This window comes from Leptonotus elevatus, chromosome 12 (genome assembly GCF_054856555.1).
Source record: "Leptonotus elevatus isolate MCC_2025b chromosome 12, RoL_Lele_1.0, whole genome shotgun sequence".
NCBI classification, from domain to species: domain Eukaryota; kingdom Metazoa; phylum Chordata; class Actinopteri; order Syngnathiformes; family Syngnathidae; genus Leptonotus; species Leptonotus elevatus.
In genome coordinates, this window is record NC_141250.1 from 22,654,838 (window position 1) to 22,676,899 (window position 22,062).

The 22,062-nt window shown below is 44.8% G+C and overlaps 1 protein-coding gene across 19 annotated transcripts in view; it reads right to left on the reverse strand.

Annotated features, from left to right (window-relative positions):
• Positions 1-2,050: 2,050 nt before the first annotated feature.
• The window catches only part of tns1b (tensin 1b), an 88,805-nt gene continuing 68,793 nt past the window's right edge, over positions 2,051-22,062 (reverse strand). For 13 of the 19 annotated variants that reach the window (XM_086091950.1, XM_086091947.1, XM_086091946.1 and 10 more), the window contains 17 exons: positions 14,686-16,104; positions 13,382-13,560; positions 12,927-13,065; positions 11,488-11,583; positions 11,102-11,119; positions 10,248-10,428; positions 9,071-10,116; positions 8,523-8,609; positions 8,318-8,446; positions 8,102-8,194; positions 7,902-7,979; positions 7,646-7,714; positions 7,509-7,556; positions 6,106-6,280; positions 5,297-5,365; positions 4,850-4,879; positions 2,051-4,766 (listed from right to left, as the gene is read on the reverse strand). In XM_086091950.1, coding sequence (XP_085948076.1) covers positions 4,628-4,766; positions 4,850-4,879; positions 5,297-5,365; positions 6,106-6,280; positions 7,509-7,556; positions 7,646-7,714; positions 7,902-7,979; positions 8,102-8,194; positions 8,318-8,446; positions 8,523-8,609; positions 9,071-10,116; positions 10,248-10,428; positions 11,102-11,119; positions 11,488-11,583; positions 12,927-13,065; positions 13,382-13,560; positions 14,686-16,104 — 3,995 coding nt within the window. In that variant the 3' untranslated portion in view covers positions 2,051-4,627. The remainder of the gene's footprint in view (positions 4,767-4,849; positions 4,880-5,296; positions 5,366-6,105; positions 6,281-7,508; positions 7,557-7,645; positions 7,715-7,901; positions 7,980-8,101; positions 8,195-8,317; positions 8,447-8,522; positions 8,610-9,070; positions 10,117-10,247; positions 10,429-11,101; positions 11,120-11,487; positions 11,584-12,926; positions 13,066-13,381; positions 13,561-14,685; positions 16,105-22,062) is intronic. The other 6 variants (XM_086091959.1, XM_086091945.1, XM_086091949.1 and 3 more) reach the window with 5 other exon arrangements.

Genomic DNA, 22,062 nt, shown 5'->3' on the forward strand with positions numbered 1-22,062 from the left:
CTCATTGATCCCCCCAATTTTTTTTTTTTTTTATCAACTGGAATTCTAACAGTTAAGTAACTTGTGTTGAAGAAAAATAAATACAAATCTTCCAATTGAAGCCTTTTTTGTTTTGTGTTTTTTTTTTGTATATGCCACCTTGACTTTGTATGCTTAAATGTTGAGACAAACCAAAAGGGAGAAAAAAAACGAGACTTGAGGATCGGACCTCGCCATCCCTGAACTAAATAGACTAAATACTAACGAGATGATGAGAGACACCTGGACAAGTGTCACAGGTGGCTGAGGGAGCTGATTGGATGACACGAGGGACCGGGACGACGAGCACAGGTGGACGCAATAAAACATGCACAATCAAACCGAAACGAAAAGCAACAAACGCGAACCGTGACAAGAAACAATAATAAAGATTGCAACTACTGAAATACTAAAACGGCTTCAAAGCAACCACGGGAGTTCCACCCTTTTCTATGCTTTGGCTTTCAATCTTGATGCATGTTTAATCATGCTAAAGACACGCACAAGTAAAAAAAAAAAAACTAAAAGGAATTTATGCAAGATTGCCAGGAAATGGCATCATAAACAATAGGAGAAAAATCCTGTGGATCCAAAAATGGAAGAAGCTTTTTCAAAAAATCATAACATTTCATTTGGGAGACATTTGGCCATTAAAAGTGTGGCAAATATATATTTTTGTTCTTCTCAGAAACAATATTTACTTTACATCTGTCAATAATTCAAATACTCATAGAAGTGATATTCAAAATGAAAGTTCAGTGGTGATGTATTTACTATTATTGATCAAATTGTAGGAAATGAAAAACTAGCATCCCAAAATACTTCAATATCTTATTACTTATTACGCCTAAAAAAAAAAAGCTTCCAGATCATTTGATGCATCATTTCAAAATACTCCTGAAAAAAAAAGGTCAACTTTTCTGCTTTCCTTTTGGCTACGGCTGTACCGCCATCTTGTGGCATTGGAGGGCATTACCGAAAGAGCACAGCAACAGGTGGGAATTCATGTAAAATAAAAATAAAAACACCAAAAAAAGTCAGCAGTTTTGAGTTTAAAAGCCGTCATGACAAGTTGAGACAAAAAGAGAAGGACGTCGTGGACATGCCGAGGTCGTCCACCGTCCAACAGGACAAGGTCATGTGTGAGTGTGTTCTGAGAAAAGGTGTGAAAACAACAAGCGGAAAGAGAAACCAGAAGCACACGCAGATGAAAAGGATTAGCTCCTTGTCACGCAACCTTGCGAGCCCCAAAATAGAAACAACAACACAAGTTGGTCGCCGGGACTCGTGTGGACGGACGGCGCAGTTTCAAGTCGCAACTCTGTGTTGGTGGTGTGAGAGGCCAGGAAACGTGCACGTGTGAGCGTCAAAGTGTTTTAGAACGTGTCCTGTCCAGTGAGCGCGCGCGCATGTGCATCACTTTTGTGAGGAAAACAACACGCACGCAATTCATTCATCTTGCAAGACGCGATGAGCTCTTTGCGCAAAATCCACGACTTCCTGAACTCAGCCTTCGTTTGCTGTCGTTCGTGATTGGACAAAGTGATGAATCCAGGTGCGCCTGACCTCAGTAACCACCACGACAATGGCCAGACGCACCTGGATTTGTCCAATCACGAAAGACAGCAAACGAAGGAGTGCCGCTGAGTTCAGGAAGACCCATTGAGTCAAGGTGGAAAAAAGTAGGAGGGCGTTTGGCGAGGAAACACTGACACCGCGAGGGCAAAAGATGGTATTACAGTGGCAGGCATGAGTCCGCCTTCCTGTGGCTCAAATGGACTAATTTCTCTCTTGTGCTCCTTTCTTATCAACTATGTTTGCGTTAAAGTAAAAAGTGATCACATTTTCAGGTATGAAACGAAGGCTTATGTTAGACGAAATCAACATATTGAATGCTAATTCAATAACCCTTTTCTGCTCATGAATGCTTTTTTATTTTTTATTTGTAACCCTAAACTTTTTTTGTTGTCAGTGAAATTGTGGGAAACTGAGAATTTAGAAAATGTGACAAATATATAAGGAGACAAACATGTCTTATTTGAACCACTTTTATTTATTTATTATTATTATTATTATTTCCATCAGAAATAGCAAAAGCCATACATACAATGTAGCAAACGAAATATGACAACTTTCTCTATACAGACACTGGGACACATTCTCTGCAGTCCAAGGATGAATTTGGGGGAGGGGGGGGGGGGGGGGGGGCATCTGGGCAAGGGACGGCCTACATTCTGTCCAGTCCACTTTTCCTTTTGTCACCATGCACTCAAAAGCATTTATTGAATATGTCTTCTTTGTTATGACTGAAAATGGTCTTGTTCAAACCACAATGTGGTTAATGCCGTTAGAAAACCTCCCATGCAGCCACTGGTTAATAAACACATTGTATCAAAATGCAATTGTAAGTGCTCGAGCTTCTCTTTCTCTTTTTTTTAATGACCTCAATTGCTGAATTCGTGTCGGCGCAGGCCTTTAAAAGTTAACGTGCATTGAATCGGCGGCAATCTCACTGCCACACACTTTGAAAATTGCTAACAAGTACGTTTTGATTTGTTTGAGGTTCACATCCTGACCGTTTAAGTCAGTTCCACTTGAAAGTACGCGTCGGCCTTGTTGTTTTTGTAATGACTCCCACCGGCCACAAGAGGGCGGCCACTGACTGGGCCAGTGTGTTTCCCCTCCTTTCTTGAGGCCAAGGCACATATTTTATTTTAGAATAAAATAGGGGGGGGGGGGCACACTAGATAAAGACAAATGGGAGGGAAAAATAATAATTTTCCCATATTCTCAGAAAGTAGTATCATCATTTCTACTGCAGTTAAGTGCTCGACTTGGACAATACGAAGTACGTTGGCATTTCTTTACACTGAATCCATTTTGGACTCCTACAAAACATCTCAAATCGGATTATTTGAAAAGGAAAAAACAAGAGTATTAAAAATAAATCAGTGATACATTCACTTTACACCCTATAACGTGAATGCATTATTTATATATATTTTTTTTAGAAAAGCATTCTGTTCTCCTTGTTTCAGTCATCTTTGTACATAATAAAAGCGAGCATTGAGCGACAAAGCAAAAAATAAATATCTTCACTGAAAAGTGTTCTTACATATATATATATATATATGTATATATATTTATATCTGTTTATGTATATATAGCTTACTTTTGGGTAGGGTGTGAACTGTGAATGTATCATTTTGGCCAGCTGGTGCAGCGCGAGAAACAAAACCAAAGATGAAATCAACAACAGTGTAACGGCACAGTGCGTTTCTATAAAGCCACTTACACACATAGAAAATAAACATTTTCCTTTAACCTCGTGTCGGATGAAAATAATAAACGTGAGCAGTACATTTTGTGCATGATTTTGAGCTGTCAGTGGTACGGGCAACACTTCGGAAAGATGTGAACGACGAAACAGAACGAGCCGCAACCCAGGAAATCGCAATTTTGCACATTCGACCGTTTCAGATCTTCTGGCTGAATGTTTTTTGTTGTCCTTTTAAATAAAAAAAAAGAAGAAGATGTTTTAGAAAAGAAAGTCAGGCACACCAGAAGTCTTCTAATAACAGTCCGACCCACGAAGGCAAAGTATTTACACACAGGCCATTAAAAAAGAAAAGGAAAAAAAAGCGAGACCCCTGCAACATTTTGTTTTCGCGCGCTGTCAATGGTGCATCATTGATACGAACGGCGACAGTATCAGTACATAGACAAGGAAACAATCCAGCAGCCATATTTTTGTTTTTACAAAAAAGTAAAATAATAAATGCACAACTTGATTACTTACAAAAAACAAAACAAAACTGTCTTTGGTTGACGGCTCAAAAAAGGTTTCGGTTAACAATCCACCAAGGTCAAACAACAAACAACTTGACTTTTTTCTCCTCACAAAAAAAGTAGAAAGCCCCAGACATGAACGTGGGAACAAAAAAATCCATGGTGTGCACAAAAGGCTCATTTGTGCCTTTCGCAAATTCTCCAGCTCATCGAGATTTGTTGGTGAGCTTTCTGAAGTTGCCACTAGATGGCGCATTTTTCCTGAAATTACATTTTCTGTAGGATATGCAACCATTTCGGTTTGAAGGGGAATAGGAATTTGAAATGATATCATATTTCATTTCACCCACAACTAATCAATTAAAATGAACTACTTTGCCCATCGATTAATCATTTTAAGACCTTGTTTCACTCCGGATACTTTTTTTTTTTTGTTCCATGGAATAATGTCAAATTGTGAGCACAAGAACTGATTTTCCTTCCCACGTTACGTCCGGGTCAAAACACACTTCAAACATTTTGCACTCACTCAGTCAGTCACGCCAATCAAAACGTTTCCCTTCCGGGGAGACGCCTCCCGTCCCAAACGTCCTGTACAGCTCCGCCCCCTTTCCGCACTTGCGCAGGTCCGCTCTGGAGTCCGTCCGAAAAGAAAAGCACAAGCAAGATGCGCACACAAACGTGTGCTTAGACGCCGCGAAGCAACACAAAGTGTCCTCACAGAAAAGGAGTGTCCGTCCGTCCGTCCGTCCGTCCGTCCGTCCGTCCGTCCGTCCGTCCGAAGGAAAGAAGTGTGAACAAGGGTTAGCTTGAAGGTCGCTCATCGCTTTTGCAAAGTCACCATCCTGGTGACGAAGTTGACGATGGCGCTGGCGGGCTGCTCGGGGTCCATCTCGGCAAACAGGTGGCTCACGTTGTCCGTTGTGCTTCCCTGCTTGCGAGCCACGAAACCAAACAACCTGCAAAGAAAGCACTCGGACCCGTCAAAAGGAGCGCCACGACCTTTGTTCAATTTGGACATCGAGCCGTCTCCATCACTTACTTGGCCGCGCCCCCTTCTGGCTTGTTCCACCTGCAAACATTTCAATCCAATCTTAGGAATTTTCTTCACAGTAACGTTGGGCAAATCTTACAAAACGCCACAAATCAAAACTGGCAACAACAACAAAAAAGTTGATCTTCCTGAAAGAATTGAGAGATGATCGCGTCTCAAGTTGTCAGTATGAAACGTGAACGCTTATTCTGTTGCATGAACGCACGGCACCGCCATCTAGTGGAAGAATACTTCATTGGTGTGATATTGGGGACAGAGATGAACAAAGACTTGCAGTAAATAAATTGCTCAAATCTTTTTTGAAGACCAAATAAATGAATAACGAGCTGAGCTTTCAATTACTCAAAATTTGGGGGAATCAACGCAGGAAATGTTCAATCATCGAAAGAAAGAAAGAAAGAAAGGAAGAAAGGAAGGATTTGAATCTGTACTCACTTTCTGTCCTGAGGGTCAATATCGCAGAAGGTGACGGTGTTGCAGGGGTAGTGACGTCGGAAGAAAAGCCTAACAACAAAAACGGCAAAATACAAATTGGCACTTTTGATGCTCGATCCTCTTTCGTCTGTTTGTTACATCCCAAAATGAACATGGGTCGACTGAATGTTTCAAAATACTCTTTTAGCGCCAAAAACGTTGAATGACGTATCGTTAAATCCAAATGAATGCCGCCAAAAACGTGAATTGACGTTTACTATGTTTTGTTTTTGTTTTGTCCATGCAGCGCTGCCTTGTCATTGGGGTTGTAAAATCCCAAAACACCAACTAATAATGGCCAGCGGATGGCAGCATTGTATCTCTTTTCAATGGTCTCCCGGTAATATGGACAATATGGACTTTACAATGAAACATCATGAATATGATGAAATAGAACGTTTTCAAGGGTGAAGTGAATGATCAAAGTCTTTGTCAAATTAAATCTAATTGACAGAGCGTCGAATGAAAAAATTGGAATCCTTAATTTGGTGTTTACGTAGTGACAGCACACAATATTCTGTTTGCCTTGAAAGATGAGTTAAAATGCTCGAAGTTGGCTGGCACGGTCTGTGTTGATTTTTGCATAACGTGTGGCAGTAAAAGAGATACTGTACAAAAATTAATTGAAAAAACAACAACATATTGCTCATTAAAAAAGAAGGGCGGAAGAAAAATAAGCCCATAAAGAGTTGTTCTTGGTTTTGTTTCTGATTTGTAATTTTTAACTGAGGTGCGAGTGTCGGATGGAACGAATAATCCGGCCAACGTACTTCCTCTGGTTGTCGGTCAGCGTGATGCCCTGCGACGACACCTTGAAGTGCACGACGGTGGCGGCGGCCGGAGAAGCGGCGGTGGCGGCCAGCGTCTCCGAGATGGCCTTGGCGATGGCCTGCGGGCCCGTCAGCGACTCCATGTCCACCGAGTTGATGTACAGCACGTTGCACGCTGCCATCGGAAGCGCACGTTGAAAAGCGGCTCGGGTGCCGACAGGAAATTGCACGTGCCGCCTTGTCATTAGTGTGCATGCGTCGCGGGACCACGTGAAAGTTTCAAGATGTTTTTCAAGGAGGAATTCCATTCAAATCATTCCACAAAAGAATTCTTCAACAGCAGTTCTCAAACTGGACTCGATTTCACCCGATGACTTTTTCAATCAAATGTTCAGTTTGAGATGAGTGACGGCATACTAGGAGTGGCATTTTGATACTTTGCCGCGTAAATTGTGAGTTGTAATTTTTTAGTTTTTGGTATTTGAGACAAAAATGGGCTCTGCTCGTCAAGTGTGATAAGTTAATTCTGTATATATTTTTACTTTTAACTACTCAAAATGCTTCGTGACATCAGCCCTATCCATACATATATAGTTGTTGTTGTTGTTTTTTATACCCTCTATGGAGAATAAAAGCAGTATTGTGCTATGAACAAAACTGACTATGCTTCATATTTATATTTAAAAAAATCGAATTAGAATATTTCATATGATAGAGACTTGAAAAAGTCAAAACATGGTGAGAGCAGAATATCCAAAATGATGATTTGTAATGAGAGTCAATGTGACCAAAATGGACATTTTATAAAGAAACGTCACTCTCTCATTTGCAATAATGTAGAAATGACCGCATGGCGCCACTTCGAACCTCTACATGTGATGACAATCTACTGAATTGTTTTGTGTTTTTTTCTTTTTTTGCACATCAAATAAAAATAAAAATAAAGCCCAAAATGGGGCAAATGCCACCCATGGGTTAAACGGTTAAAAAGTGCATTCTTAAATACTGAGTCCAGCGTACCTATAAAAAACAACAACGACAACAACAACATTGAAAGCAATTACTCTTCCCTACCTTGGCTTTGGGATTAAAGTCCAATAAGTGACATATTGTCACTTAAACCTGGCATCTCTAAAGTTTGTTTTGGAGAACAAAAATATGCACGGACTCACTTGCCCCAAAAAGTTTGAGAACCGCTGTTATCATTATTATTATTATTATTATTATAGAAGCCTGTTAAGAGACAACATGGAAAGAGTTCTCTTGACAAAAGTATTTTCAACAGAAGCATTAGACGACGTCATTTCCACACATAAAACGAACCAAGTGCAGACATGTTACAGGATGCACATTCCAGATGGAGCGTTCCAAAATGCACTCGATCAAGACACAGCGGGTTTTACCATGGGACTCGGCCGGGGCCCTCTGCGCCGGCATAGCAAGGACGTCGGCTTGTCGGTCGGAGTGATTCACAATCAACAGTTACTGAATTTTCAACGAGACGCCGCGCAAGTGTCTGCGTGCGCGGCCGACATGTTACCTGCTCCTTGTTTCAGTCGCTCCGCCAGTGGATTGCTTTTCACCACTTCTGGCTCTTCCTCAACAAGGTCTGCAAAATAGAAGACAACGGTTAGCTTATCGGATTTCGCTGCGGCACGTTCAACTTCCACTCCAGCCTTTATTTTTGCTCGTCAGTTCAAAAAATATCAGAATTCAAGAACATTTGATGTCCCGTTCAAATGACTCCAAAGCTCGTCCGGCTCGGTCTGCTCTCGGACACGAGGAAAGCGGCAAACCTGTGGTGGGGATGATCAGCTTGCAGGGCAGGGCCAGAGGCGTGATGGCATGTTGGTACACCAACGCCGACAGACAACCTGAAAGCCGACACGGAATTCATCCGGTGCTCTTTATGCACGTGAAATGTCGAATCCAGCCGGCAACTTGATCACCAAACGTGCCATTGGCGAGTTTTGGAGGCTGGCACGTTTCCACTCACCAAAGTAGGGCTCGTTGGGACAACCCTTGAGTTTGACTCCCTTCGGGCTGCTCTCGATCAGGAAATGCCTCACCAGCTCGTTGCTGATGTCACCTGCGAGGCCGAGCGCAAGAAAGAGAGCGAGACGTGTTCGTGTTCATTGATAATCGACTGGCGTGAAGACAAAAGTGTCTTCTGTCTGATCTCACATAAATGTCCCATTTGTTCTGCTGTCACCTTTCTTGTTTGGATGCACGGACGGTGGCGCCGAGGCCACCTTCATAGCCAGGCCGTAAGCCCCCTTAAACGAGTGGCTATCCCGGATCACAAAGGCGCCGGGTTCTTTTTCCCGCAGCACGCTGATCGCTAGAATACACTGAATGCTATTACACACTTTTTTGTGTGAGCGTGTGTGGATATTTATGCGGAATGTGTAGCTTACCTTGTTCTCTGGATATGTCGGGCTTGTACCAGAACTTGGACGTATCTTGGACAAACTTTACATTCAGCCTGCCCTCGGGACCTCCGTCTGCAAGTCAACACGATTGCACACATCCAGTCAATGAAGAACGCACCATTCATCATGGTCTTTGTTAATCAAGTCATTATGTTTCTGCATTTCTGAATTATTGACTTTGACAAATAAGAGTTTAAAACTAATGAAATGTACTCAAGTAAGGTTTCTCCTTGGACAACAAGAGCCAAAATGTATTCGTCGAAAAAGTGGTGGGGGACAACCGAGCGTCCGTCATCCAGCAATTACTGTCCGACGTTCGTCAACGGCAAAATACAAAAAAGTATATAATACGTTTTGGGACCATGGCAATATTTAAAATAGAACGTTTTTATACGTTTTTGGGAGCAAATGAGTTAGGTACCGAGGGTGAGTATTTTCGCCACCTATGAGAAGAACACAAAATGGCTCCAACTGATCAAATAATATGTCCCCTGCACGTCAGAGAAGAAAGTGCGCTCAGAAAGTCTCCTTACCAGACATGTTGAAGCGTGAGAAGTCCGAGAGGGTGTGGAAATATCCGGGATTGCTTCCTGCGCTCGCCGGGGACACGACCTTTCCGTTCAGCGAGCCGTACGATAACGTTCCGTTTGGTCTGTCGCCGCTCGACATGCGCCTCTTTTCTGGAAGCTGAGGTTGAAAAGCAGGCGTCGCGCTTCCCTGTCGGAACCCGACGCCCGTCGTGGTCATTCCCGCATCCTGGTAGACCGCGGGGGAAACGGGGAAGGAGGGGGTCGGTGGTCCCAGGTAGCCCGAAGAACTGCTCTGTCTGGACAGGTTTCCGTGCCGCTCGTCCGGCGTGGCATAGCCGCTGTGCATGGGGTGTCGCTCTAGACTGGGGCTCCTTTGAGACACTTGCGAAAGTGACGGGTGCCGGCCCAACACTGGACTTCCGTGGGACTGGGAAACAGACGCGTGCCGGCTCAGGACGGGACTGCTTGGCATGGGTTGCCCCAAGGACGCTTGCCGGCTGAGGATCGGGCTGCGTTGAGAGTGTTGCCCCGTCGAGGCCTGCCGGGTGAGCGCTTGACTACTCTGACTTCCCAGAGACTGATGACGTCCAAGGATGGGACTGCCACTGAAGCCCAGCACACTTGCCTCAAAACCGTTAACTGCTGATACTTTCGGACTCATCGTGTAACCTTCCTGATAAGCACTTGGGTGCTTCTCCAACACACCGTTGTCAGCCGTGGTCATGATATATGCCCGGTGCGGCAACTGCGGACTTCCGGGACTGACTACAGTCCTGGAGGGTTCCGCGTAGGCGGGTTGGATAGAATCTGAGGCCGCGTAGCTCCTGGTCTGGGCGCCGGGGCCAAGACTGGACAGTGTTGGAGTCGCAAAGCCGAGGTAGGAGGATGTTGCAGAAACGGAATCGAGATGAGAGGAATTGGGAGAAGCGGATGCTTGATGTGCGGTTGTTGGCGTGGCGTATGCGCTCGCTGCTGCCTGAGTGTGCAAACTTGAATCAGTAGTGACTTGGGACGGACTGCTGAAGTTGCGCTCTGCTGAGGCCGGATCGCTGGAAGAGAATCGAAAAAGGTGCGTCAGACACATCAGACGCACATGCTTACAGTCAGTTCCTCCGCTGGGAACAAAAGTCGTAAACGTTTTCACGACGTGGCCTTGGACGGAAACGGCAAGCACTCTCACCCGAGTGAGCTCTGGATGGGGCTGCTACTGGACAACGGCGAGTTCAGGGCACGGGAGACGGGACTTGGACTTCTCGGTCGCTCCGTCGGGTCTCCGTGAGGACTACGGCTTCGGGGTGCGGTGGCTTGTTCTCCGCCTGCAACGGCCGACCTTGCGACCGTCTCCACGTAACTTCTGGCCGCTGAATGCGAGAGAAAGGGATCATGAGAAACCGCAGCTTCCTGACAGGTTTGTTGACTTTGAATTGAATGCCACGTGAAAAATGGGAGAGGGGATCATTGGGGCTATTGGTCAAAGGGTTGTGTTGGACAGTAGGGATGTAACGATATTCAAACATCACGATAAGATGCTCACGTCACGATAATTGTCACGATATTGTGGGGAGGTTGGCGATATAAAAAAAGGTTACAATATTGTAAAAAAAAAAAAAAAAAGAGCTCATACTAAAAAAAAAACACAATTTTGTGCTTTTGTCCATAACAGCAATGCACATAAACAACCTCCAATCTCTAATAACGCTTTATAATGAGGCACGTGCTTGCTCATGCACGCACACATTGACTTCCTCCACATATAGATTCGATTCACAAGCATATTACGTTCCCCTTCATCTGACCATTAGCGTGGATTTTAAACATGCCTTGTGAAAATTAAACTGCACTAAAAAACTAACCACCAGAGGGTGCTAGAACTGCACAAATGGAAATCAACCTGGCTTTTTGACCAGATGTCCTGCTTTTAATATCATGACATGACTATGACGATATTGCTGTTATCGTTACATCCCTAGACAGAGGGAAGGATGCATGGCTGGAGTGAGGTGATTACGTTAGCATCTCATTTTAGATGCTTACCTTCTTCGTCCTCATCATCTGAGAGGCATCGTTGGGAATAATTCACAGACACAAAAAATTGTAAGGGTGAAGCCTACAAAGCCAAGCAAGGGTGTTGGAATTCCCCGTTGCTTGAAGTTTTGAAAGCTTGTTTGCTAACACACTAAAATAAACTATACAAATTCTCATTGACCTTGAGGCAGATGCGCTACGTTCATTTTCCAATAAATCCGAGGCTAACACTAGCCAGAGAATAATAAAAACTTAAAGAACTTCAACGTCAAGCCTAAGCGGGAGTACAGAGAAGAGTGAATAGGATTTAAGATGATCAGCACTGCTATTAATGATTGCATTTTAACACTGATCACAGTTTAGTTTACAAAAAAGGAAAAAAAAGTAACAACAACCTGAGCCGGTTTGATTGAGCATGAGATCGGCGGGATTGTGGGGTTTTAATCCCAGGGCTGACAGTGGAGTCTTAGCAAGACCCGGAGGTGAGCGACCTAAAATGAATGAAAAAAAATCAACTGTTACCGGCAGACACATCATATCCCAGCACGGCAGCACAAATTCAGCACATTTCCAAACTCTTGTCTGTATGATGTCAACATTGTCTCACTAATGCTGATTGAATTATCATAGCAGGTAAACAGCATGTCAAGACAGTCACATCCAAATGCCGCATTTGAGACATTTGCACAGGGTTGAAGGTCATGCTTCATGCTCTGATGGAGGGAGCAGAACATGCGCTCGCTGTGGCATCGCAACAAACTCAACACAACATGAGCCTCAGCGTTGTCTTTCAAGTTGACTTCCCATTTACAGTCTGTCATATTAACACGCACGGCACAAATTGACCCCGCGTGTAAATGGGAGTGCGACTCAAATGAGGATAAGCAAAATCCAAAATGGATAGATGACATTAAACATGGACAAATGGACCTCCTTCCTGAGAAACAACAAAACGGGAGGGTTTGATCGCTACTCAAAGCTGGGTACACACTTACCGATATTTTGACAATTTATGTTTATCCTGACTGATCGTCTTTGCTCGTCAAATGGTCGGGATCGCCAAAAATTTGTGATTGCAAACTTTGCGCGTGGTCAACAACGAGGTGGGTCGAGCCCCAGATTTTTGGGGGGGATTGTGATGAGAAACTAAATAATAGCCAACCTTTCAGTACTGCTCCTCAAATGAGGAGTCTTAGTACAAATAAAAGTATGATTTAAAAAAAAGAAAAAAAGTAGCGTTGCCTCAAATGCGCAAACCCACGTTTGAAAAACTCATCTTGAGATGTTCAAAATCGTTTTTGTGTGTACCCCACTTCAAGGACCACTCAGGCAGGGGGTTGGAGTGGGAAGGGGGCGGGGTCCTAACTGTACATGCCTGACATGGGACGATGGAACCCGCTTACCAAAGCACAACATCTCCCTCTTAACTGTGGGCTGTGTACGCACCAGGCTAAGTGGATACTCGCCAATGTGATTTGTGGACTCTGCCTAAATCAATTTACCAACATTATGTCACATGCGCTACTTAACTAATAGTGAAACGTTCACAAGTTTTGCTATTTACAGCAAAACTCTTTAAAGTGAACTCACAACATAACATTTGGTGTTGCCGAAGAAAATCAAGGCAAACAGTGAGAGAACATCACATGAGACAAATGTAGAACATTTTCATTATCCAATCAAAATGTTGAAAATGTTATCACCATTTCAAGAAAGAACAGTTCATTCAAATATGTTGGTGATCGCTAAAAGTAAAGGTAGGTATTTTACCCCGTGAGCTCAATGAAGCGAACTACGCCTGAGCGCCACAGTGCCAGCCAGAGGGCAGACTTACACAGGTTGAAGTAAGGGGTTTGCGGCGAGGTGGGGAAGGCGGGGGTTTGGGGAAGCGCCTCACCACCAACTGCGGGGGTCGGGCTGGTGGGCCCACCCTCCAGCTCCTCAAAGGCTTCCCGGTAGCTGTGCATGTGTCTCTGAGGTGGGAAAACATCACACCAAAACACATTCAGGAAAACAAAATCAAGCGATGATGAACGGCCCCTCGCTACTTCCGATTACGGCAAATGTGCACAAATTGACTTTACGAACCACTTCTTGTCATTCAATATATCTTGTCGAGGGCATTTTTTTGATCTGCAAATGTTCCAGGGATCTAAGACTTACAAAATGACTTACAAAATATATACAGTGTTTTGTTGAGACTACTACAAAAAAAAAAGCTTTGTGCTCAGGCCCTAAAAGTCTTTCAACAGCGTAACTAACTCATTGATGTTACAGAAGACTTTGTACCTCCTTGGGCCGTCCGCCGGGGTTCATGGCGATGGCGTTGACAAACTCCGGAGAAACGCAACGAACAGGGGAACGGACTGGAACATCAGGGGAGGTTGCGTCTTGTGGATCCTCGCTCGTGATCCTGCGCCGGGGCAGAACTGCCGGCTCATCCAGAGAAATCGCACGGGTACGGACACCTGTGAAGGTATCCACCTAAGTGAGCTCAAATTCAGTAATGGCCGCTTGTGGCCAGTTGTTAGTTCTTGGGAACACTCACTGCTGCATCAACACAATTCGACGAACGCTAGCGTCACGCTTCAGCCAAAAGAGACCGGCACACAGTTAGAGTCAAGCTAATTCATCCATTTTCTTTGCCATTTATTATTTCAGGTGGGGGAGCCTATCCCAGCTAACTTTAGGAGAAAGTCGGGGTACACCATGGACTGGTTGCCAGCTATTGGCAGGGAACATATATACCAAAAAACGCACTCCCATCTATGGACAATTTAGAGTCTTCAGTGGACCTAATGCACTGTGTAAAAAAAAGAAGAAGATTAAACAAACCCTCTGGTTATGTTGTGGGTCCAATTAATTCATTTTAAAGTTACAAAAATGTTAGCAGTAGTTTTTAGGTATGAAACTACTGCTTGACTTCAGTGTCATATACGCAGTGCTTGCTAAAAGTCCACCTATTTGCATGTTTTAGGGGATTTTTTTGGTGCCTTTTCTAACATTTTTGGATAATTCAAGATTTGCTGTGTCAAACTGACCCTGGAACATTATTGCTGTTCCTGAGCAAGAACATAACAGGAAGGTTAAACGAGCAGCGACATGTTGCGCAATCAGATGTTAGACTTGGGAACAAACACATTTCCATGCAAACAAAAGACACTCAAAAGCAGATGGATGGACGAGAACTTGCAGGAACACTCCAGAAATTTGTTGCAATAGAACGAGGGAACAAACCCGAAAGGTAGTGAGACTGAGAAGAAGAGGAAATTCTGGAGGTGACCATTCGGGTACGTGCTGAGTATTCTGGGTAAACAGATGAATGAAAGGTAATGACGATGAAAAAGAAATGCTGATGTCCTAAGATCAAGACAAGAATGAGAAACCAGAAAACTGAACTGGCAGTTTAGTTTGTATTGCACTGAACCGTCCTAGTTTTGCTATGAGGTCTTGGTGAGGGACAGTGTGTCGGGTTTCTGTTTTGAACTGGTTTTTAGGTCATGCTACCAATGAAATCCGCATGGGAGTCAGCTCCAGTGTATGAAACACTACACTACATGAGAAACACAGAAAAAATACATTTGTGTTCTTACCTGCAACTCTTTGAGCCACCATTCCTTCAACGTTGAAGACTTGATCAGGTTCACAGTCCCTTGAGGAGGACAATGTTGGTCCAGCAGCTTTTGGGCTTGTTTGGGGTTCGAAGACCTCCGTGGACTGAGACGAAGCGCTCGGTTGAAAGGTGTCGATTGCCTTGAGCTGGAGTTGACCAGCTGCAGAAGCTGGTGAAGAAGGACTGGTTCCTGCGGTTTTCAGTCTGAACACAGGGGCAGGCTCCGGCGTGCTGGGGTTCACGGGTGACTGTTGGCTGACCTGGTTGGACATCGGAGGAGGATCCACCTCATAGATAGCTCTGCTTTGGCTCTGAAAGAAGGATGGCTGCGTGGTGACAACACCAGCTTCCCTCAGAGGAGCACTTTGCGATTTTGGTATGAAAGAACGGCTGGGCTCCAAGTCCAACATCAGTAGATTGAGCGTCTCTATGGATTTCTCAATGTCTTCCTGTGAAGCGCTGTGGCAATGAGGGAACTGCGGAAGGCTCTGGTGAACCGGCATCGCTACTGCGGAAGGCAGCGTCCAGAGAGCGAGTCCTTCGGTTACAGGCTCTTCAGGCACACCGAACCGTTGCCAAATATTGAGACCACGTTGGACAGCGTCCCTGCTACTCGTGGTCCGGGAGGGAGCCGCGGGCATAGACTGTGTATCTGTCCCAAGTGACTGTGAACGATACAGATTCTGAGTTGCAGGTCCAGAATCATTACGAGTCAGTGTAACGGGTTTGTCTGTTAAGCAAATTTGCGACTGTACTGTTTCCACTGGGCTTTCCGCAACACTGCGCTCCAGGTACGGCACGTGGTCCTGGCCGTTAATGATGGATTCCGACTGATAGTAGAGGTCTGCCGGCGTGGCTCGGCCGTCGGTGGAGGAGAACGTGCCCAGACTGTCCACGCTGTTTGCCTTTTGACTGCTCGGCAGTTCGTCATCTAAAATGTCCGTTTCCCGGTCAATGTTGCGGTGACCGTTCACATGGATCTGAACGGGCACCCTGTGGAGTATCCCGCCGACAGCGGAAGTCGGGGAGACGTGGTAGCCCTGACGATGCATGGGTCCCTCCAGTCCACCCAGGAGCTGTTCCAGCTCCTGTTTCTCCTGCGGGCTGATGGGTTGCTGGTTGTGGAGATGGACTTGGGGTATCTCCTCAACGGTGGGAACACTTGGCAGGTTCACAGTAGGATGGACTGCCGCCACTTCGTCCGTTCTGTCTGTTTTAATTGAGGCCGTCGAGTTCCCCGAGTCGCTGCTCACTGACAAGGCGTGGTCGACGGCGGGTAGCGTGTGTTCAATAGCAGTGGGTGGGTGCCCATTGACCGTGACGGTCCCATCAACAGACTCTTTTTTGCGCACTTTGGCATAGAGACTCCCGTCCAAAGGTCCTTGGGTGTGGATGACTTCTGCAACAAGAAGGGTTGATGGTCAGACAAGCGCATTCAAAGCTACACCGTTGTGGTTTTAGGAACTCCTGAGCTCCGATGTATAGGGAAAGTGTGTGGGCATTGCCAGAACAGCTGAAGTTAAATTCTGGCTCACGTCCACTTATTTTACTGACTTCAGGAAATGAGTAAGCTCTGAGGCATGCAGTGTGGAAAAAGTATTTCATCACATAAGTCTGCCTTCTGCTTCATGAAGCCAATTAGAAAAGTCGGTGCCACCTAAACAATGCCCAGGGATGCATTGCTTGTTGCGGTGCTTTATACAAGTTTGAGCAAATGCAGAAAACAGGCATCAGATTCAAATCACTGAATGGAAGACTTGAACGATTCAATGAATCCAGCAAATAAAAACACATTTGGCTCACACTGTCAACAGGGCAGCCTTTATTAGCCCTAAACATTTGCTGGCTTCTTTTTCTTTTGACATTTTGCAAATTGTTCTTGAATTGCACCGTCTTTGGTGGAGCAAAGAAGTAAACCAACGAATATTAATAAATGAAAAAGCTAAACTAGTTACAGCCAGGGCAATAATTTACCCAATTCAGCATTGCGCATTAAGATCAACAGCGTGTAACACTTGACAGTGACCAAAGCCTCTTTGCATCTGGATTAGTTCCTCACAAACAAGTCTTCCAATTTCACAGTTAAGGGCTAAAATTATATCTAAGACACTTCCCTCTGGCTTCCGGAAACATAAAACTCTACGATGCGGCTACATATCAACATCATTTACCATGCCAACATTCGAGGAAAGTATGAATTAGCGCTGTTATATCCATACCAAACAGAATCAGTCATACATTGTCTTTCATCAAGAATTAAGTGAGAAAATTGATAACTAGTGTCAAGGCTGGAGGCAGCATCGCTAATGCATTGAAAAAGCATCACTGACGCCGATCAACATAGAATTACTGAAGCAAGATCTCGTCTTACTGTCTCGAATTCAGGAGCTCAATCCAAATGTGACTCAAATGATCAGAGGACTCAGTTTAATTTTCTACTGCGAAAACTTTGGAATTGGAAGGAGGTTCCCCTACCTGTTGAAGCAGTGGATGCCAGCCCCAAACTAAAATGGTGGAGTCCCCAGTGAGGAACACGCGCTATCACAGACTTTGGGAGTTGGCTCTGATCACCGTCCCGTCTCCCCGTCCCACTCGCCCCCCTGTCTCACGGTCTGTCTGTCTGTGTGGATCAAGAGCGCTCGCGCTCTCACTCACTGCTCATTGACTTATGTGTGGGAGGTCCCAGACAGCTTTTGCACTGTGGATGTGGAGGGCTGGTGGGGGGGGGGGGTTGCACACAAAGTGACAGTTTGAGAGAAGGACGTAAAGCCCCTCTAGGTCTTGCAAAGCCACTCGAATTGAATTGAGTGGAACGACTACACACGTACTGCATGTTAATGTCGGTATTGACATTTCCGCAAGTAAGTGCTTCCCTTTCAAGCACGCACAGCGGATCCCACTCGTATCGTGGCAACCAAAGGAGGGAGAACGCCATCCATCCTACTCAAGACAGAGGGAGAATACTGTACAGTACGGATAACCAAACCTTCCTCCTCTGACGGTCATTCTTAGGAACAGAAGTAATGTTCTTGGGTCAATTTGACCTCGGGCTTGTTTGGTTATGAAGAAAAAGATTGATTCTTCTCATTATTAACTCAACTAGAAAATATTATCCATTACAAGTTGCATCATTCCCGTTGATAACGCTTATAAGCAGAAGTTTTCATGATGAAAAACTGCTTTTTAAAAGGTCAAACAAGGTGCTTCTGACTTATCTGGGTCATGTCACCGCCATAGGGACGGAGCTCTGTCGAGAACCGAGGACCCCAATGTTCAGAGTTTGAATTGATGGAGCATTCACATCACCCACGTTGTGTACACATCACCATGCAGGAACTTCGCGTGTGTGTGTGGACCAGAACAAGGCAGAACAATTGAGCCTTTGTCATTGTACAAGATAACGGAGCCTCTTGCAAGAGGTGGGATAATTCACTTCCGACAACAAATAGAGACCTTTTCCTAAAAACGGCAATTCCCTTCATTGTATTGTGACAACATTAGTGCTGATACTTGACATATTTTACTTATTAAAAAAGACCCCAGTTTTGCCGTTCCTCGTTCTCGAGCGCCATCTTTACTTTTCAGAATGACGTGACTCATGAGTGTCCGCAGTATCCACACATTTGTACTTGAGGAAATCTAATCTGGCAATTTACACTCGTTGCCATGACTATTTGTGTTGTGAACTCCTCTTTGTTGCTTGTTTGGATGTCGGAGGCAGTGACCCAAGACCCACAGAACACAGGCATGTGGGCGCGTGATGTGTTAGCGTGCTTTTCATACTCTCCAGGGGGTAAATGTATTTTCTCTGTGCGATCCAAGTTCCACTAGTGAAGAGGAGAATGTCTGCCATTCTGACCCCGTAGCTTTCATCAATTACGTAACAAGTGAAGAGGGTGGACCGTGACGGTTTTGGCCGAAGTGACCGCTTGGTTACGCATGTTCTTTTTCAGACTGGCAAATAAAAAAATTGAAAAATCAACAGATGAGCCATCCCACCGGGAAGCTTCCATATCCTCTTGTCTAGACGCTTGCAGATAAAACTCACACAAAAGTACAACTAAGGATTAAAGATAAACAACACACACAAAGCATGGAAGGTGTGGTGCACAGCCGGATATTTTAAGGTTGTAGGCGGGCGGGGGGGCAGGTGGTGGACCTGGGTGACCTTTTAATCTCTCAACTATGAACTGTGAACTCCGTGGCAACAGAACCGCTTTAGCAGCGGAAATAGCACGTGTCATACATCGGCAAACACGCTCTCAACATCTTGAGGAAGGGTGTGTGTGTGAGGGCGGAGTGGGGGGTGTTTAGTTTAACAGTTGGGGGCGCCTGCCTACCAAGCACAAATGTTACAGTAATAAGACAATGGGACGGATTATTGATTACAAGTACAAGCATTTAGAGATGGACACGAAGACAAATCTTGTGCATTCAAATTCAGGAATAAAAAAAGAAGCTTCAAGGGGGACATTTCATGAGGATTTGACAGTTTAATCGCATGTCGTATGCGGTTGAGGGAAATGAAACAAGATGCTTATAGATGAGGTCAAGTACATCTAAATTCAGTTTGCTACTCTGACCCAATCCACAACCAAAAAAGGTCCTCAGCAAATGTAAGCAAAGTACAGAAAAGCTCTCAGTTTATGAAATATTCATCAACATACGAGTCAATAAATGTCTCTGAGTGCACTTAGAGTCCAATGCCACTGGAATGAAGGTTACTTTAAAAGTGGGCAGGAGAAGAAAGACGAATAACGATTGATATTGAGCAAAAACAGACCTTGTTGCTTTGGTATGAGCTGTAACTTTCCAAAATTTGATTTCACTGTCGGTAAAGAATACAATTTGAAATGAAATGCCGATGCCACCTGGAATTACACAGTGCAAACAAAAATACATGTTTGGCTCTGGATAGTCTCTTGAAAAACCATCAGGAGTCATTAGTCGCGTTGCGGTGGGTTGGGTGTGCCTTAGGGAACAAGTGAATAGTGAATAATCTGCAGAGTTGTCCGCAAGCGTCTGATTCAAGAGGTGAGTCGAAGCATAGACTTCAGTCTGGTGGATGAGCAAAAAACACAAGCGTGTCATTGTCTCAGTCCTTGATAGCTTGCACAGACACACGGAAAGAAGGCCATTAAGGCTCTTGTTCGAGTAAAACTACTGGAAAATTGACATGTGTGTTCTTTCAGATTAAATATGTCCGTCCCCGATCCATAAAAGCTCCTAAGAAACACAATTTTGCATTAATTGTCGTGACTCGTATTTTCCCAGTGCTTGTGTGGGTGTCAGTGGTAATCAGTCCAGGTTGTATACCTTGACTCTTCTGCACAAAATCTGGGATAGAATCTATCCCAGCTGTGATTCTGCACAGGGAAAGGCTGATAGAAAAATCTGGGGCAGAAGGACATTAGGACGGTGAACCTTGATCAAGAACAAACACTAAGAACCTGAACTGTTATTTTCAGAGTAGAGGGTACAATCCGTCCGTCCAGCCATCCATTTTGTCCTAATTTGGGTCTTAGGTGAGCTGGAGCATATCCCTGCTCACTTTGGGCATGAGATGGGGCCCACCCTGGACTGGTCACCAACCAATCACAAGGCACATACAGACAAACAAGCATAATCACATTATGCGCCATTTCAAGTCTTCAATGAGCCAAACATGCAAACTCGACATCCAAATTCGAACCCCCAACCTCCACAATGTCATGCTAGTCAGTAACGCCAACTGGCCCTTGTGACAAACATCAGTGTCTTTAAGGCTTTCTGTGGTTCTTCCGCTCAAAGCGCAAAGATCTGCATGGTTTTCCTTTGGCATTTTCCGACAGATTGGCTGGGTAAAAATAAACAACAAGACGAGACAAAACGGACAGAGGTGGAGCGTGTCTGGCCCACAGCTGGGTTAAAGCTGCCTCCACGGGGAAGCTACAGACCACTCACGCATTCCAAACATAACCCCTTCTAAAAACCTAGACAATATCGCTGCTGAAATCTTATCTTGGTATAACGACGACATGTACCAGCCAAATAGTCAATGTGCATTTTGAGAAAAAGAAGGATCGACAACTGGCCATTGGTTTCCATTGCAAGCTTAGTAGACTTGTACTATAAATGCCACTGAGCAGCCCGCTGAGTGGAGTGCAAAAGGGTAGACGTCACAACAGGAAGAACAAGTGCCTTTGTGTGTTAAATTTGGCCTCAAAAGCCTTCATTTGACAGTCTTGGCTGACATGCCAGCAGACCAACAACATGTGTGGCGTCAAAGCTGACGAAAGCTCCCGAAAAATCTCAGCGCGTCGAAGACTATTGCCAGCACATTTCCCCTTCCACATCTCATCGGGGTAATGCCGTTCTCAAAATATGATAAGCGCTATATTTAACAATCTATAGAGCATTGTTGTGCCAAAGGAACGTAGTGGCCTCAACCCTGAACCGTTGCCAAAGAGCCAGGCTTGTTGGCATGACAACCCCCATTGCCCGTGGGCACATTCTGACGCAGTCAGCATGACTCCCTTGCTCAAAAAAAAGCTCACCTTAATCAAGGCAAGACATACAACACAAGGAACAAATAGTTTTACTTTCGAAATGAGTCGCAAACACAGTGGCTGTTTCACATCCTTGCTTTTCTGTTTGGCCAACTTCAAAACTGCTAAATTGCCAGGATGGGTGCATGGTACAGAATCCTATTTCGGTCCGAGAAGCGATGACACGCTCGACGCTAATGTACCCAAAAGGCCTCACTCAGTAATAACGGACTGGCATCTGCTAATAATGCAAGTGCCAAAAAGGCAAGGCATGTTTCTCATTGACAGAACAGAACAAGTACAGCACAAACGACCAAAGGGTTGCGTTTTAAAATCAGTCTGAAACACACGGCGGCAGGAGACGGCTTCACACTTTTCCTCGTGTCGCCAGCTTCTGTGACAGCAGTTGAAAAAAGTGCAAAATTGCCAGGATCAGTGACTGGACAAAAGCCTTTTCCTGTCCTCTACTCTTAACTCGTGTACCCTTTAGGCCTCAATAATAATGGACTGTAAGGTATCTGCTTGCACTAGTGCCAAAAAGGTAAGACATGTCTTCCTTGGTCAGTTCAGGCCCTTTTACTGGCTAAGATACAACCGTGGGAAAGGGCTTGTCCCTCTGCCTAATGTGCATTTAGACAAAAAGGAAACCTTCACCCCCGGGAGATCGAGAGACACACGTGAACAGGATTGAATGCTTCTTGATACAACAAATTACTCCTGGTAAACGATAACTGGCTGGTTACTTAATCTTCACTTTGCTAACGCTGTAACTTTGCGTTGAGCCTTGTGCCAATTTGGACCAGTTAGTGTTTTGTAACATGGCTCCAAAG